This window comes from Elephas maximus, chromosome 5 (genome assembly GCF_024166365.1).
Source record: "Elephas maximus indicus isolate mEleMax1 chromosome 5, mEleMax1 primary haplotype, whole genome shotgun sequence".
Taxonomy (NCBI): Eukaryota; Metazoa; Chordata; class Mammalia; order Proboscidea; family Elephantidae; genus Elephas; species Elephas maximus.
In genome coordinates this window covers 66,646,631-66,664,553 of record NC_064823.1, presented here as the reverse complement: position 1 = coordinate 66,664,553, position 17,923 = coordinate 66,646,631, and the positions used below count along the sequence as shown (strand labels likewise).

At 41.4% G+C, this 17,923-nt stretch overlaps 1 protein-coding gene across 4 annotated transcripts in view; it reads left to right on the top strand.

Moving 5' to 3' along the window:
• Positions 1-6,704, top strand: part of HERC3 (HECT and RLD domain containing E3 ubiquitin protein ligase 3) — a 115,711-nt gene extending 109,007 nt beyond the window's left edge. For 2 of the 4 annotated variants that reach the window (XM_049885738.1, XM_049885736.1), the window contains 3 exons: positions 2,605-2,788; positions 3,011-3,113; positions 4,938-6,703. In XM_049885738.1, the coding sequence (XP_049741695.1) occupies positions 2,605-2,788; positions 3,011-3,113; positions 4,938-5,146 (496 nt within the window). In that variant the 3' untranslated portion in view covers positions 5,147-6,703. The other 2 variants (XM_049885737.1, XM_049885740.1) reach the window with 2 other exon arrangements.
• Positions 6,705-17,923: the final 11,219 nt, after the last annotated feature.

Genomic DNA, 17,923 nt, shown 5'->3' with positions numbered 1-17,923 from the left:
CGATTGAATAAGAGTTGCCTCATTTTGTGGGCTTATGGAATCAAGTATATAACTGGGGATGCAATAAAACATATTTGTGAATAGTGTAGATGAATTACTGTGTTATGAAGTCTTTGTCTTGGGATACTGTAACTTCTCATGTAGCCATTACATTAGAAATTAAAATAAGTAAGGTAAGGGGAAGGGAGGGCCCTTGGTGAGGTGGTTGAGGGCACAGGTTCTGTATTCAAACACCTGGGCTCCATTTCTGCCACTGCCCTTGCACTAGTTGTTTGTCCCAGACTCAGTTCTGAAACTGGAATAATGATGATACCAACTCCAAATGGTTGTTTTTTATTAATAGATTTTTTGTGTGTTTATGTATATTAGAATATAATTCTCATACCATAAGATTCACTCAGAGGGTTAGTTTTGAGTATTAACTGCGATAATATATATCCAAGAACTTATTGCAGTGGTTGGCACCTAATAAACACTTTGTAATGGTTAGCGGTCGTTAGTAAAGAATGTCCTGAAAGCAATGCTAATTGACACAGAGATTAGAGTCTGTAATCAAAAGAGCATGTTGATGGTGCTTCTCTGGACAGGTATACCAGAAAAATATCGTTGGCTTTGGCTAATGGGTTTCAGGAATGTAGTGCATCATTTGCACTGTGAGAAACTTCCAGCATCAGTGGTCAAGATGTATAAGAATCTTTTCACATTAATGTTTTTTTTTTTTTTAAATGAACACTTAACTCATTTTAAAGGTGAAAAAAGAGAGGTTTAGTAGCTGATATACAGTGGCAGAGGGCCCTTGTGGTACAGTGGTTAAGTGCTACAGCTGCTAACCAAAAAGTGAGTAGTTCGAATCCACCAGCTGCTCCTTGGAAACCCTACAGGGCAAATCTGCTCAGTTGGAATCAGCTCCGTGGCAATGGAAAATCAGTGGCAGAGCCTGGATTTGAACCTGTCTGCCCAGCTCTAGAGCCCATGTGCTTATCCATTGTGTTATATACCACCTCTTGATTAGTGTGGATGGTGACCTTTTAAAAAGTATCCCCTTGGAGGATAGTCAAGATGTTCAAGTCCAGTTTTATGAAGTATTATTACAGAAGTTGGTAGGTGGAAAGGACCTGTCTTCATAATGTCAATTTTTTTTAATTTGAAAAAAAGCTAAAATGGAGAAAAGTACAAAAAAGAATATGATGGACATAACTGTATCTGTCATCCAGATAAAGAGATATTTGCTTTATATTTTTTAATAAAAGAAAAAAGGTTACCAATACCATTAAAGTTCTCTTTGTATCTCACCCCTCCCCTAGTCCCATTCACTTCTTCCAGCCCCCTTTCTTACCCAGACAGAATTCTTAGGAATTTGATTTGCATTCTTTCATGTTTTTATACTTTTATAATAAACGTGCGTATTAAGATAAAGATCCTTTTGCATTAATGGCCTTTATTTTTAAAACTGAGCACTTACTCATTTCATATCCAGAAACAAAATCTCACACCCATAAACGGTATGGTAATAGTAGCCAAAACTTACAAAACAGTTACTCAGTTTCAAGCACTTTTCATGCATTAATTTGTTTAATTCTTACAACAATCCCATGAGTTATGTACTCTTATTATTTCCATTTTACAGCTGAAGAGACTGAGGCACAGAGAGGTTAAATAGCTTACCCCCAGATCACAAGCTGTAAGTGGAAGAGCCACTGACTCTTATACAGAGCGTTGTTTTAAGTGTTAAAATCAGCTTAATATAGTAAATGTTATTCTATTGTACTTGCTTTTTCACTCAACATCGTTCTTGACATCTATTCATTTTAATAAACATGTATCTAGTTAATTAGTAAGCTGTACTTTATAAATTCCATTATGTGACTATATTATCTGTTCTTTGTCCATTCTCATATTAATGGATATTTAGTTTTTTTCTCCCCAGTTTCTCTACATTACAAGTAAATGCTACAGTGAACACCCTGTACTTGTCTTCTTTTGCACTCATGTGAGAGTCTGTCTGGGTTACCCACCTGGCAGTAGAGTAATTGGGTCAAAGTTATTCTTTTCACACTTTCAACTTTTCTAGATGTGACAAATTGTTCACCCAAGTGTTTATGTCTCAGATCACAGTTGACATTCCCACTAGCTGTACGAGATTTCCACCAGTTCACAGTGGGGAAAGTCCACCAGCTGTGTATGAGCTTCCCATTTCCCCTAGGACCAATATTTTAGACTTTTTCTATTAAGCAGGAAAGGTCTTTTATTTATTTATTTATTTTTAAACAGTTTGAAACAGGACCATAACTGGGACTCCTCAGGTAAGCCAGTCGTATGGTTCTACCTCCCTGCCTTTCTCCTATTCCTACGTGGCCTCTCCTACCCCCAGATCACCTGGGACACCTTGATTGAATCCTAGGGTTTGGGGAGAAGTGGGGACCACAGAGTGGGAGAGTCATGAATCCTCCATAATGTTTTAAGATGCCCCTTGGTGTGAGAATTTAATGAAATTCCATTTTTTATCACTCGCGATCTCTTCAACAATAATGGTATAGAAGGGTAACTTCATAAACTGTATAAGACTTGGAGCTAAATATACTCCATTTCTCTGGTTTTTGTCAGGCAGGAATTTGTGGATGCTTATGTGAATTACGTCTTCCAAATCTCAGTTCATGAGTGGTACACAGCCTTCTCCAGTGGCTTCCTAAAGGTGTGTGGTGGCAAAGTACTTGAGCTCTTTCAGCCCTCAGAACTGAGGGCCATGATGGTGGGAAACAGCAACTACAACTGGGAGGAACTAGAAGAGGTAAGCACAAAAGGTGGCACCGTCCTAACTGTGGGGAAGCAGCAGTGCTCTGGGTAGGTGGCCCAGAGCCTGTCTCTTGCGAAGTGTACTCCAGTTGAGTATGATCTGGAGGCCTCCTGCATTTCAGTACATATTTCTTAGTCTCAAATACAAATGGTACACAAAAAGCCACTATTATATTCTTCTTCTTCTGTAAAGTACCTTTTTTTCTTTTTTGGACAGACTGCCATCTACAAGGGTGATTACTCAGCTACACATCCCACTGTGAGACTATTTTGGGAAACATTTCATGAGTTTCCGCTGGAAAAGAAGAAGAAGTTTCTCTGTACGTATCGGTAATCTCTACTTGGTATTTCTCCACATTTCAGTCTTGAAGATGGTGTAGGTTCTACTCTTTTAAAATGGTAAAAAGTAAGTAAGTACATGTCATACTTTTTGTCTCAGTGAAATCTCAGGCACAACATATGTTGTTAATCCATATGGTTGCCTAACAGGAGGGAGGGATTATATGAAAGGAAGATTAGAAGTATTTCGCTGGTTTTCAGTTGCTCTAAAAATACTATTTTATATGTAAGTGATTTCTTTAAGTGTTTCATTTATAAAATCTCATTGTTTAGATCAACTTCCCTTCTCTCTCTAACCTTTTAAAAATAGTAAATAAAGCATCCACGGCAGATGGAACTGGGGAGATGTGATTTATAAGAGCTTTACTGAGATACAATTCACATACTATATGATTCACCCATTTAAAGTGTACGATTCAGTGGATTTTCGTGTATTCACAGAGGTGTGCAGCCATCACCACAGTCAATTTTATAGTATGTCCATCACTCTAAAAGGGAACCCCATACCCATTAACATTTGTTCCCCATTTTCTCCCAACCCTTCCAGCCTTAGGCAACCAGGAATCTACTTTTTGTCGCTATGGTTTTGCCTGTTCTGGACATTTCATATAAATGGAACCATGTGGCGGCTGGGCATGATTGGCTGGCTAAAATTTGAGAAGGGTAATATATTTGGAAAGGAGAATGAAGTCTAGTTTTAAAATAGTTGAAATCTTTCTCTATTTTTGTCAGTGTATAACCAGGGTCGAAATTAGCCAGTGAGTAGTGTCGAATTTTTAACCATAGAAAACCATCAAACAGGACTTGAAAAGCAGCCTGTTCTGCTTTATAAGACAGAACATATATTAATATTAATGCAAGACTTACGCCTAGATGCTACCACTTACATGGAACAGAGATAAGAGGAAGTGCAGATCCAACATAAGAATTCCTGTGAAAAAGAACCCCACTCCCCCTCTGTCTAGTCACATGGGCTACTGAGAAGCTGTGGCTTATGAATGGAATGACAGGTCAGGATCTGCCAAATGAGCCTGTAGGGCTGTGGCAGTTAATTCAGAGAAGCCAGCTCCTGTTGTTGGGGATTTCCCTAGAAGTCATTTTTTTTTTTTCCCCAATCCTGAAATCATTAGATTTATGGAGATTTTTTATTAACTCTAGAGATTTTGGCTAGAATGTTCACATGTGGTAGGCTTAGATAGTGACAGGTTATTGGAAAGTGCCATGTCTCTCATGACTTCATTGTAGTAATTTCTAGCAGTTCAACAGTGGAATGTTACCTAGCACTAGAAAATGGAAAAATAGATAGGCTTTTTTTTTTTTTTTTGTCAAGTCACAGTGCATGTCACAAGAGTGAAATGTGTAATACAGTGTCAACATCAGCTCTTCTGGTTTAAAAAAAGGGAGAGATGGGGAAAGGAGCACAAATAGCCCCCCAGTTGGGAATTCAGTTTGATGGTGCAAGCATCAAACGAGGCCTTGATATCTTATAGCTATTGGTCTTCTTCCTAGTTTTCCCCTTAGGTCAGCCCCTCTTTTCTTGTGTCTCAGTAATTCCTTTCCTTGTTGGTTTCATAAAACAAGGCTTTGAAAGCTCATAAAATTTATGAGGGCAAGAATTGATTGAAGGCATTTTTGATTTGAGAACATTTTGAGCGTCATTCCATTGAATATATATTGACACACAAAAGTAATTGTACTTCTCATGTGAGCCACAGGGTGTCACTCATTCCTATCTGTTCCTAGGGGGACAGTGGAGAACACCTCCCCTTTGCTTAGCTGTTAATGCTGTCTCTATTTCTTGCCAGTGTTCCTGACGGGCAGCGACAGGATTCCCATCTATGGCATGGCGAGCCTGCAGATTGTCATCCAGTCCACAGCCAGCGGGGAGGAGTACTTGCCCGTGGCCCACACTTGCTACAACCTTCTTGACCTTCCCAAGTACAGCAGCAAAGAGATTCTGAACGCTCGGCTGACCCAGGCCCTTGACAACTATGAGGGGTTCAGTTTGGCCTGAGGTTCCCCAGCTTGCCCTGGATTTCCCTTCCTTCCTCAGTGTCTGCATTGACGCCTATACAGAAAATCTGGGGAGTGATTTCTATTTTTTTATTGTAGAAGTAGGTTGGGACTTTTGAATCCTGAGCCTGGTTGATGGTGGTTTCTGGGGTCGTAAGCAGTGAACAACCTTTGGGAAAAATCAGGCGTTGTGGATGGGGTGAAAAATTGGCTCTTGTATGGGAGTTGTTTGTTTTTTTGTTTTGTAACCAACTGCCCAGTGTTCTTTGCACTTGTGAATATGTTGCACTCTGCTGGATGAAATGGCAGTGGTTCCCCAAGCTCTCATTGCCCAGCCCTGACCTGGCCTCACAGTGCTTCCTTGCCCTCCTCTTGACTTCTTACTCCTCAGCAAGGATGATTCTGACTGATCCGTCCCTTCCTACTGCGCATGCAGAATTTCTGCTCTCTGCAGCCTTGGAAATGGCCTGGCTTGTTGCAGCCCTTCTCTAACCCAGAGGCGGCAAGGACTATTTCAGAACCTCCACTTCCAAAAGACTGAGTCTGGGTCCAGTATTTTAGTTGAACTTTGGAGAATTTATAGGAGCCTTTATGAACACAACTTGGTTTTTCGTTTTTTTTTTTTTTTTTTAAAGGGTTCTTGAGGGAAAGCTAATCTTCCTCTGCCTATGCCTAGCTCCTGGACCTCCTTAAAGACGTGCAGAGCAGTTTAGAGTTGCAGCTGAGCCAAGTTGTGTTTTGTTGCTCGGCTGTGTCCCTTTGACAGTAAGGTAAAGCGACAGGCTCCTCCACCCCTTCCTTTATCTCTCTTTTGGAGCAAGTTGCATTGATTTTTTAAGAGTCTCTATCTTCTCCAAGAAAATTAGAAACGATAAATTTCTTGTCACTTTCCCTATCACCTTGTGTCTCCTACCACTTTCTCTTTTGTTCCTTCTGTTATTTTCTTCTCTTCCTGTTCTCTTTCCTCCCTTCCTCTGCTTTCCTCTTTTCTTTGCTTCATCCCCTTCTTTGCTACTTTACTGAATGTTCCTCCTTCTTCCCCTCGTGGATGCATGCCGTCTATTTTTTTTATTTCTATTTAAATTGCAAAATTTCTTCTCACCTCTTTTTTTTCCTCTTCCCTGATTGCTAAGACTTAAAAAAGGATATTCTTTATTATGGAAGTTTGTTTATCAGATTTGAAATGTTTGTTTACAATGGGATTTCAGGGGGGATTGTGTTTAAATCAAATATATGTATCTCTAAAATAATGACATGCTCAGCCTTCCTCATCATGGGATAAGAAAGTTCTACATGATCAAAGAACCCATGTTGGCCTAATTTTAAATTCCTAGCAACTAGAGAAAAGACTTATTTATATAAAATGAAGTATTTATGGACCGTGATACAGCATCAAATCTCAATGAAGCATTGTAGATTTTTGCTTTTTCTTTTTGTTTTTTAAACTTATTCCAATTGCTAAATTGGTAGTTTTTCAGTCTTTATAATACAAGATTAAAAAAAGATATACAGTTATATGAAATGTTTATTTTCTATGTGTGTGCAAATAGTTCAATATTATGCAATAAATTTGGTGTTTTAACTTTAAGCTATTTCCTGTTGTACTTGCAGAATGGGTAGCTTGCTTCCAGTAGAGGCATTAGGTCGTATACCAAATATTCGAATACGAAAACCAAACCCATTGCCATCGAGTCGATTCCGACTCATAGCGACCCTATAGAACAGAGTAGAACTGCCCCGTAGAGTTTCCAAGGAGTGCCTGGTGGACTCGAACTGCTGACCTTTTGGGTAGCAGCTGTAGCACTTAACCGCTACGCCACCAGGGTTTCCAATATTTGAATAGAAAGTAAAATTAGGTTCCTGCCGTAAGAAGGTAGAACCAAGTGTGTAGAAATGGGGGAGAAAGCAAGGGTGGGAGCCAGGGTAAGGAGAGTAGATGGCCTTGTGGATGGGTAGGATTTCTAGAGGTTGTGATGGATGAAAAGGCATTTCCCATAGAAGGGGGCAGTCTTAGCCAACACATGAACCTGGGGCGTATTTAGGGAAGGGCCAGGAATAATTTGATGGGAGCATCAGAGGAAATAGGAGAGTGATGGTAAATAAAACTGGGAAGAAGGTAGGTTTGGGGCTGAGGAACCAGGATAAGCATTTGGAGCTTTAGTTGGTAGCCAGGGAAGAATTTTTTAAAACATTAAGCACCTTGGGATGGGGTAGGAAGTAGTGATATGACATGAACCTGGTTTTAAGAAGAAGTAAGTAGACAAGGCCCTTTGGAGGGATTGGAGTGGGAAAGACTGAGTCTTGGATGGGGTACATAGGCAGAACTGGAGTGGGAAAGACTGAAGACAGTAACTCAAAGCTTAGGCTGGAAGCAGTGCCCGTGGCAGCGGTGCAAGTAAAAAGTGCATGAAGTGAGAAATGGGGAGAAGGAAGCAGAAGCCTTCAAGAGCTGAAAGGGAAAAAGAGAAATTAAAGGTAATCAGAGACTTTTTAATCTAATGATTGATGCTGAGCCCAGTTATGCACACCAAAAGAGGGTGGGGAACACAGCTTAAAAATCTTTTCAATAAATTTGTAGAGCAAGTACAATGTATTATTTTGCCAGACTTAATAGATATTTTAAGGTGGTAAAGACAACAGTATCTTTCCGTTAATAAGTTTCATTTAACAAACATTTGGTAACCTACATATGTGCTGAGTTTGAAGGGGAAAATGCCATATTTTTTTGTCTTTTATTGTGGTGAAAACATATGTAGCAGCACTTACCATCTCTTCCCAGCCACGTTTCATTTTGAGTAGAAGAAGCCAAGTTAGTTTACATTATTGGGTCTCAAAATCCTCATCCATGAAATAAAGGGATTGGATCAGCTAATTTCTGTGGTCCCCTTGAGCTCTAAAATTCCAGCACTGAGAACAGCGCCTGGCACATAGAGGCACCCAATCAATATTTGTTGCATGAATGAGACGGTGCTGCTTCTAAAACACTGTGATTTTTCTGTGATAGTTTCCTTCTTTTGTCTTCATCACTTCTTTAGAAGATCCTGCTCTCCCAGATAGGCATTTATCTACCCACCTAACCTCCCCTGTCGCGCAGACCTTTGGAAGTTTCTTCATTGTTTCAGTCATCTACCAATTTAATGAAATCATTTAGCAGCTTTCTTTTGGTGGGTGGGGTTCAATGCAAGTGTGTGTAGACAGCTTAGCAAAACCTACTCCTCTGTGTGAAAGCCTTTTTGATGATATGAATGGCACTCTGGTAATAATCTAGGAGAGCAGGGAAGGGTTGTCCAATTAGGAAGCCCCCCCCGCCCCCCGCCGGGGCTAAAATCGTTTTCACATTTTTAAAAGGGTTGAAAATTTTAAAAAAAGGTAGAATACGTGACAAAGTCTGTAGGACCCACAAAGCCTGAAGTAATATTTGGCCTTTACAGAGAATGTTTGCTAACCCATGTGAGACCAGACTAGCAGGGATCACAGTAATAAAGTAGGTACTCACTGAAGTCGTATGAGGAACGTGGGTCAAATCTGATGCTGAACCAGAGAGAACAAGTGTGTGGGCTTTTCTGACACAGGGGTAAGAAAATCTCGTCTAGAAACAGGGCCCAGAAATGGGCCCCAGGGTTTTGACCACAATTTTCATTAACACTTATTGTGTGCTGTGTTGTATACCAGGCCCTGTGTCCAGCATCTGACGTGAACTTTATAGTTTAATTGCCTTCAGAGTCTTTCTGGTTCTATACTTACTAGCTGTGCAGGCTTGGGCAGGTTTCTTAACCTCTCTGTGCCTCATTTTCTTTGTTTTGAAAATGGGGATTAAATAAATGAATTCACATTAAGCACATAGAACAGCGCCTAGCACATAAAAGCTCTTTGTAATGGCTCAGTGGTAGAATTTTGGTGTTCCATGCAGAGACCAGAGTCCGATTGCTGGCCAATGTACCTCCTGCAACCACCCACCTGTCAGTGGAGGCTTGCATGTTGCTTTGGTGCTGAACAGGTTCAGTGGAGCTTCCAGATTAAGACAGACTAGCAAGAAAGGCCTGGGGATCTGCTTCCTGCAGTCAGTCAGTGAAAACTCCATGGATCACAACAGTTTAATCTGCAACGAGTCGATCACGGCGTTGGCTCAGGACCAGGCAGCATTTCATTCTGTTTTGCGTGGGGTCACCATGAGATGGGGCCAACTTGACTGCAGCCAGCAGCTGTATTATACAAATTTTTCACGTGAAGAAATTAATGTTTAGAGAAAATAATTTGTCTACTAGCACATAAACAGCGGTGAGATCTAGAACTAACAATTAACCCATATTATGCCTTGCTGCTAGAGATGGGCAGCACATTTGACTGAGGCTGCTTAGTGGCCACATACAAAGGACAATCATGTGGCAGATGACTTCCATGAATCTGCAAAGACACCACAGGGAGTTTTGTTAGGCTGCCAGTGTATAGTCAGTAAAGGCAATTCTGTCATCATGGGGCTAAAATAACAATCCAGTTTTCATGTCATCTGCAATGGGTCTGAGGTAGAGCTGGGCTGTCACTGACTGGGGTTTTCTGTTGGCATTTAGTGGTCAGGACACCCTATGCTTAATGTCTTTCAGTAAGTCAGATACCCTAAAAAAGAAAAGAAAAAAAAACCTGTTGCAGTCAGGTTGATTCCGACTCCTAGTGACCTACAGGACAGAGTAGAACTGCCCCATAGGGCTTCCAAAGCTGTAACATTTATGGAAGCAGACTGCCACATCTTTCTCCCTCAGAGCAGCTGGTGGGTTTGAACCACTGACTTTTTGGTTAGCAGCCTTGTGCTTAACCACTGTGCTACCAGAGCTCCTTGTAAGATAAAACCACTGACTTTTTGGTTAGCAGCCTTGTGCTTAACCACTGTGCTACCAGAGCTCCTTGTAAGATAGTCCCTCTTTATTCTGCCCAGAGTGCCAGTTGTGCCCTTTGCAAGGCATTGAGAGAGGGATGGGGACTTCATATCCTTCAGGTTATCCCTCCCTGCAGAATTTTTTTTCACAACAGGCTTTTTTTTTTTTTTAACAACTTTTTTTTTCCTGAATAATTTTTGATTTATAGAAAAGTAAATGTAGTACAGAGAATTCCCATATATCCCTCACTCAGTTTCCCCTACGTTAACATCTTACATTAGTACCTTTGTCGAAACTAAGAAACCAATGTTGGTACATTGCTATTAACTAGTCTAGACTTTATTTGGATTTTACCAGCTTTTCCACTTGTGTTCTTTTCTTGCTCCAAGGTCAAATCCAAGACACCTCATTGCATTTAATACAACTGGCTTTAAATAAAGGAGTCCTGGTGGCACAGTGGTTAAGAGCTCAGCTGTTAACCAAAAGGTTGGAGGTTGGAACCCACCAGCTGCTCTGCAGGAGAAAGATGTGTCAGCCTGCTTCTGTAAGGATTTACAGCCTTAGAAATCCCCTCCAGGACAGTTCTGTTCTGTCTTGTAGTGTCTCTATGAGTCGAAATCAACTTGACGGCAACGAGTATTTGGTTTAGCTTTTAATAAGTATTGGGCAGCAGAGCAAGGCTTTGCCTCAGGCTAGAACTTGGAGTTTAAATACGCTTTACAGTGTCAGGGGCAGAAGGTAAGTAAACGTCCTTTTAGTAAAGACAGGCCATGAGGCCACTCCATGGGACCAGGGAGACCATCACCACACAAATGTTCCCTTCCTCAGAAATGGCTCCGTGTTCTCAGAAATAGGAATAAGTGGGCATTGAGGCCTTAGTAGCTGACAAAGGGCAGGGCAGCATTTCCTGTACTGCTATGAGAAAACACGTTTTATGAGGGCAAAAAAGGAAGTTTGTATTTATGTAAGTTTGGGTATCTCAGGCTTAAGGAAAGTTAAACCATATTGCAAGAATTCTTAGATAACTTCATGAATCCCTAAGGAGGACATAGAGTATGTAGCATTTCTCAAATTTAGGTTTCCACTGAATCTCCAATCTTTTGGCAAGGGGAAGGCTTAATACCTGTTACCTTCATCCAGAACCATAGTTGGGAATTAATAGACAGGAGTAGAGGTGGGATGAAAGGAATGCATTTGATAGAAGAGAACAATGGATCTGAGGTGAAAGCTAGTCAGTAGAATACTTTGTGTTAGGGTCAAACATGGGAGAAAAAGCAAATAACTTAAAATCAAAGCAAATCTGCAGAATTTTATCATTTCCTTTTAAGAAACTTGCCTCTAGTTTTCTTTAGTTTTTAAAATGAAACCAAGCAGATCTTAAGCCAGTTCCTAAATCTCTAAAATGTGTAAGAACATGACGCTTATGGCCTCACAGAACCATGGTGACTGTCACCTTTAATAACCTTACCTTTCTTAAAGCCGAGGTTGCTTGAGTTACGAGCGTTCTGGTTTGTCAATGTCTTCATTTTTAAGAGACACCTTTGTGGAGCATTGTCATTGTTAGGTGCTGTTGGATCGATTTTTCGACTCACAGCAACCCCATGTGTCAGAGTAGAGCTGCCCCATAGGGTTTTCTAAATTTTGATCTTTATGGGAGCAGATCTCCAGGTCTTTCCCCAGTGGAGCCACTGGTTGGATTTGAACTGCCAACCTTCCATTAGCAGCTTAACATTTTCGCCATCAGGGCTCCTTTCTGAAGCATAGTGGGGAGCCACTGGTGGGCTCCACCTCCTGCCTTATCTTGGGAACAGGATCTCACAAACAGAGCAGAGGCATGTGGTAGACAGACAAAGAAGAAGAGAAAGAGACCAGTTCCTTGTGTCTTGAGAAAAGGTGAAAACTTTCATGTTGATTGGGCCAAGGGATTTCTCCAGTTGAAAGTGACATACCTCTGGACCTTTCCAACCCAGGTTTTTGATAAAAAGGGATTAACCCCTTGAGGGACTCCTTGGGTGGTGCAAATGGTTGATGCTTGGCTGTTAATGAAAGGTTGGAGATTTGAACCCATGCAGAGCATCTAGAAAGAAAGGCCTGGTGACCTACTTCCAAAAAATCAGCCATTGAAAACCCTATGGAGCAGAGTTCTACTCTGATACACGTGGGGTCATCATGAGTCAGAATCAAATCCAGCGCTACTGGTTTAACTTCCTTAGAGCAGAGCCCTGTGAAGCCTGTGGCAAATGTTGGTCTCTACCTCTCCATTTTGGGATGCTACGCCAGACTGGTTCCACTGTGGGGCTTGGGGGTGATGCTTGCTTACACTGAGTCAGACATGGATTTGGGTTTCCAAGGAAGCTCTGACGCGTCCTAATGCCCATTTACTTGTGCTGTGAGCTACTGAGAATATGCAACGGAGTAGGTGCTGGAAGAGGTGTCCGCCCCAGTGTGGGGAAAGCTCTTCAGATTTGTATTAAGAATGGCCTCTCCCACACATTAGCCAATCCAGGCTTTGGTGTTTTGTTTCCTTCCTTAAATAATGGAGTGTCTATCCCTTAGTTACATGTAGCACCAAGAAAATTAGTTCAGATGTCAGCTTTCTGTCTCAGAGTGACTGGAAGCTTGGCATGGTGCGCAATCACATGGTCTTCAGATCTTTTAAAAGCTGATTTTCCTGGGCCTAATCCCGTGGGAATTGGATACAATCTATAATTATTAATTCAGCTCCCATTGACGTTGAACTTCCTGAGAAACTTAAATTAAGAATTAAAACACACACACACACACACACAACTCAGATGGAGCCAATCACTAAATCACACTGATCTTTCTTGGTCACCTTTCTTTAGGATTAGGAGAAAAAGGAAAAGAGTGGGGTTGGAAATACAGGCAGTCCCTAGGTTATGAACAAGATCTGTTCCTAAGAGTATCTAAGAATTTGTGGGTTAAATCGGAACAGGATCTTATTTAGCCTTACTTTAGCGCAGGAAAAGGCTCCAAGGCTTTTCAACGATTTAAAAGCTGCACGTGCAGAAAGTGAAGGTGAATGTAATGAAAAATTTGTTGTGAACAGGTGTTGGTTCAATCATTTCAAAGTGATGGCAAATCTACATAACATTACAGGGCAGAGTTGTCTGTAACCTGGGGACTTACTGTAACCCCATTTCCCAATGGGCCAAAAGAGGCTGAAGTAGTTGAGAGTGAAGGTCAACAGCAAATGCCAACTAGGTACTGGCTCGAGGTCCCAGGAGGCCTGGCTCATCACTGCCAAAGGCCACCTGACCTTTCATGCCTGGGCATTCTTGGGAGCTCAGATGTTTGTGAACCAGGCTCAAGGATTCTCAAGTTCACGTCACTGGCAGATGGTTTGGAGAGGAGACCTGGAGTTTCTGAAATTGCGAGGTAATCAGGGGAATAGGTCTGGTATAGGGAGCAAGGAGACTATAAAATCATTTGACTCTGAAAGTTTTACCTTTTCCCGATCTGAGAGCTAGCAAGGAACCAAAGCACTGGCACCTTCATTGGCCCCTGCCTGGCAACTTCATGAGGTTGTGGGGGGGGGACTCCAGGTACTATGCAGCCTCAGCCTTTGCCACAGGCTTGAGGAAATTTAGTATGCTAATTAGGAGCTTGCCAAAATCAGAGAAACTCCCCTCCCGGGGGTAGGCCTAATTTTTAGTTGTTTTAAAAATACCCCATTAGACAGAAATTTCAGGACACCAAGTGACCTAGAAATCAGTCCAAGGTTAATTCTCCTTCACTGCACAGGACTCAGACATTTTCATTTTGGTTCAGCTGCCATCTGAGGCAGTGCATTCTTTTTACATGTCTGAGCAGATTTGGGTTTCCCAAAATATTTTGGAATGAAGTAGAGGGGTTTGTCTTGCTTGGTGAGGGAAGGAATTTAGCAAGCACTGATCTTTCTGAGAAAGGGGTGCACACATGATTTACTTGAGAATATTAACAGTCACTATCTTTTCCCCAAGAGGAATGGGTCAATGTTTCCATACTCACCCTGTCAGCACTAATTTGAGCTTACAGTGCTAGAGGTACATTCTGTTTCTCACACACACAAGGCATTAGAGTAGGAGGAGGTGATGGGTGGGGGGAATGATACTGGGAAGTACAATTCCTTTTTTACAGAGATTCAAAATGTCTTGCTGGACTCAGTGTTGATTATAATGTCACCCCCACCGCTACCACAATCTTATATGGAGGATTTACTGGGAGCTTACTAACTAAATTCACCAATTAAACTCCCACGGTAATCCCAGGGCAGATTAACCAATAAACATGGTATGCACTGGCTCACATGGAGCAAGGTACACGTGGGCTTAATTGTATTTACTTGATAATCTGGTGAGCAGTTTCACATGGGTTTCACCACATCTTTGACATGGTGGTGGGCAGGTGAAATTGCGCACTGCAGCTAGGTGGAAAGGCACAATTAGGCCCATGCGTACCTTGTTTACTGGGTAATCTGGCACTGGATCCCTACATTATAGGTATTGAAGATTTTTACCAACTTCTATAGTCTTTCTTGATGAAATATGCAATCAAGATGCATTGATAATTACTGGTGATTGGAAAACAAAAGTTGGAAATAAAGAAGAAGGATCAGTAGTTGTAAAATATGGTCTTGGTAGATGATAGAAACTATGATACAAACTATGCCAGAGATCACACTGTAGAATTTTGCAAGACCAACGATTTCTTCATTGCAAATCCCCTTTTTCCAACATAAACGGTGACTAAACACGTGGACCTCACCAGATGTAATACACAGGAATCAAATCAATTACATCAGTCAGAACAAGGCCAGGGGCTGACTTTGGAACAGTCCATCAATTGCTCACATGCAAGTTTAAGTTGAAGCTGAAGAAAATTAAAACAAGACCACCAGAACCAAAATACAACCTTGAGTATATTCCACCTGAATTTGAAGGCCATCTCAAGAATAGATTTGGCACATTCAACACCAATGACTGAAGACCAGACAAGTTGTGGAATGACATCAAGGGCATGATATAATGAAGAAAGCAAGAGGTCATTAAGAAGACAGGAAAGAAAGAAAAGACTAAAATGGATGTCAGAAAAGACTCTGAAACTTGCTCTTGAATGGCAAGTAGCTAAAACAAATGGAAGAAATAATGAAGTAAAAGAGCTGAAGAGAAGATTTCAAAGGGCAACTTGAGGAGGCAAAGTATTATAATGATACGTGCAAAGACCTGGAGATAGAAAACCAAGAGGGAAGAAAACGCTTGGCATTTCTCAAGTTGAAAGAAATGAAGAAAAAAACTGAAGCCTTGAGTCGTGATTTTGAAGATGGTCAAAATATTAAACGATGCAGGAGGCATCAAAAGAAGATGGAAGGAATACAAAAAGAATTGGCTGGCACTCAACCATTTCAGGAGGCATCATACATATGATCAAGAACCAATGGTACTGAAGGAAGAAGCCCAAGCTGCACTGAAGGCATTGGCAAAAAACGAGACTCCAGGAACAGACATAATACCAATTGAAATGTTTCAACAAACAGATGAGCTCTGGAGATGCTTACTTATCTCTGACGAGAAATTTGGAAGGCAACTACCTGGCCAACCAACTGGAAGACAGACATATTTGTGCCCATTCCAAATAATGTGATCCAAGAGAATACAGAAATTATCAAACAGTATCATTAATATCACACGCAAGGAAAATGTTGCTGAAGGTAACTCCAAAGCAGTTGCAGCAGTGCATTCACAGGGAACTGCCAGAAATTCAAGCCGGATTCAGAAGAGGGCATGGAATGAGGGGTGTCATTGCTGACGTCTGATGGATCCTGCCTGAGAGCAGAGAACACCAGAAAGATGTTGACCTGTGTTTTATTGACTATGCTAAGGCATTCGACTGTGTGGATCATAATAAATTATGGATAACATTGCTAAGAATGGGAATTCCAGAACACTTAATTGTGCTCATGAGGAACCTGTACATAGACCCAGAGGCAGTCATTGAGCAGAACAAGGGGATACTGAGTGGTTTAAAGTCAGGAAAGGTGTGTGCCAAGGTTGTGTCCTTTCACCATACTTATTCAATTTGTAAAGATAAGCAAATAATCCGAGAAACTGGACTATATGAAGAAGAATGTGGCATCAGGACTGGTAGAAGCCTTATTAACAACCTGCGATATGCAGATGACACAAACTTGCTTCCTGAAAAGTGAAGAGGACTTGAAGCGCTTACTGATGAAGATCAAAGACTACCACCTTCAGTATTGATTAGACCTGAACATAAAGAAAACAAAAATCAACAAGCAACCAATAAGCAACATTGTAATAAGTGGAGAAAAGATTGAAGTTGTCAAAGATTCCATTTTACTGGGATCCACAATCAACTCTCATGGAAGCAGCAGTCAAGAGGTCAAACGATGTATTGTGCATCAGGCAAATCTGTGGCAAAAGACCTCTTTAAAGTGTTGAGAAGCAAAGATATCACCTTGAGGTCTAAGGTGTGCCTGACCCAAGACATGATCTTTTCAATCACCTCACGTGCATGTGAAAGCTGGACAATGAATAAGGAAGACAGAGGAAGAATTGATGCCTTTGAATTATGGTGTTGGCAAAGAACACTTAATATCCATGGACTGCCAGAAAAATGAACAAGGCTGTCTTGGAGAAACTACAGCCAAAGTGCTCCTTGGAAGTGAAAATGGAAAGACTTCATCTCACATACATTGGACATGTTATCAGGAGGGACCAATCCCTGGAGAAGAACATTAAGCTTGGTAAAGTGGAGGACCAGCAAAAACAGGAAGACCCTCAATAAGATGGCTTGACCCAGTGGCTGCAACAATGAGCTTAACCAGCAGTGACCGTAAGAATGGTGCAGGACCAGGCAATTTTTTGTTGTTGTCCATAGGGTCGCTATGAGTTGGAACCAACTCAGTGGCACCTAACCACAATTATTACTCCCTGTAGTCCCTGGTTGGGCGCAAATGGTTAAGTGCTCAGCCACTAATTGAAAAGTTGGTGACTTAAATCCACCTAAAGGTTCTTCAGAAGAAAGGCCTGGTGATCTACTTCCGAAAGACCATAGTCGTTGAAAACCCGATGGAACACAGTTCTATTCTGACACACGGGGGTAGCCATGAGTCGCAATCAAATAGATAGCAACTGGTTTTTCAAATTTATTTATTTTAATGATTCCTGTTATTCAGATAAAGACATGGAGCCTTAGGGAGGGTAAGTAATGTGCCCAGATGGTACTGCTAAGCCATCTGGCTGCAGTCTGAGCCTTAAGCATCAAATAGTATTTGGCCTCTCTTGGAGTTGTCAAATGTGCCGGTCTAGATTTTTGTATTGATTGATGGAGCTGCTCATTTCCACGAATACCCAGGCATGCAGTCTGCACCCTCTTCTTGAAGTGAAGTCCTTGGACCAAAAGTCTGGCAGCCGGTGGCAACTTACCAGAAATGCAGAATGCAGGTCCTCCTGGAGTCACTGTATCACAACAGCCCCAGGCACTTGCCTGCATATTCAAGTTTGAGAAGCACTGCTCTTTGCTACCTAGAGGAATATATCCTTCACTCTGTTCTTCCTCTCCCCGTGTCTAATCTTGTCTAGTAATTTTAAGTTCTTTAAAAGTAACAATACCTCCAAATGTCTTACCAAGAAGTACTCAAAAGTGCAGAACTAGAAGCCTGACATAAGAATTTCTGGCCATCTTTGAATTTCTTAAGGAGAACTTGAAGCAAGCTCTAGGATCTAAAAGACCCCAAGTTTCAGAATTCACAGTAAGGTTAAGGAGCCCTGGTGGCACAATGGTTAAGCTCTCAGCTGCTAACCAAAAGGTTGGCTCTTTGAACCTACTCAGCAACTCTGTGGGAGAAAGATCTGGCAATCCCCTCCCGTAAAGATTACAGCCTA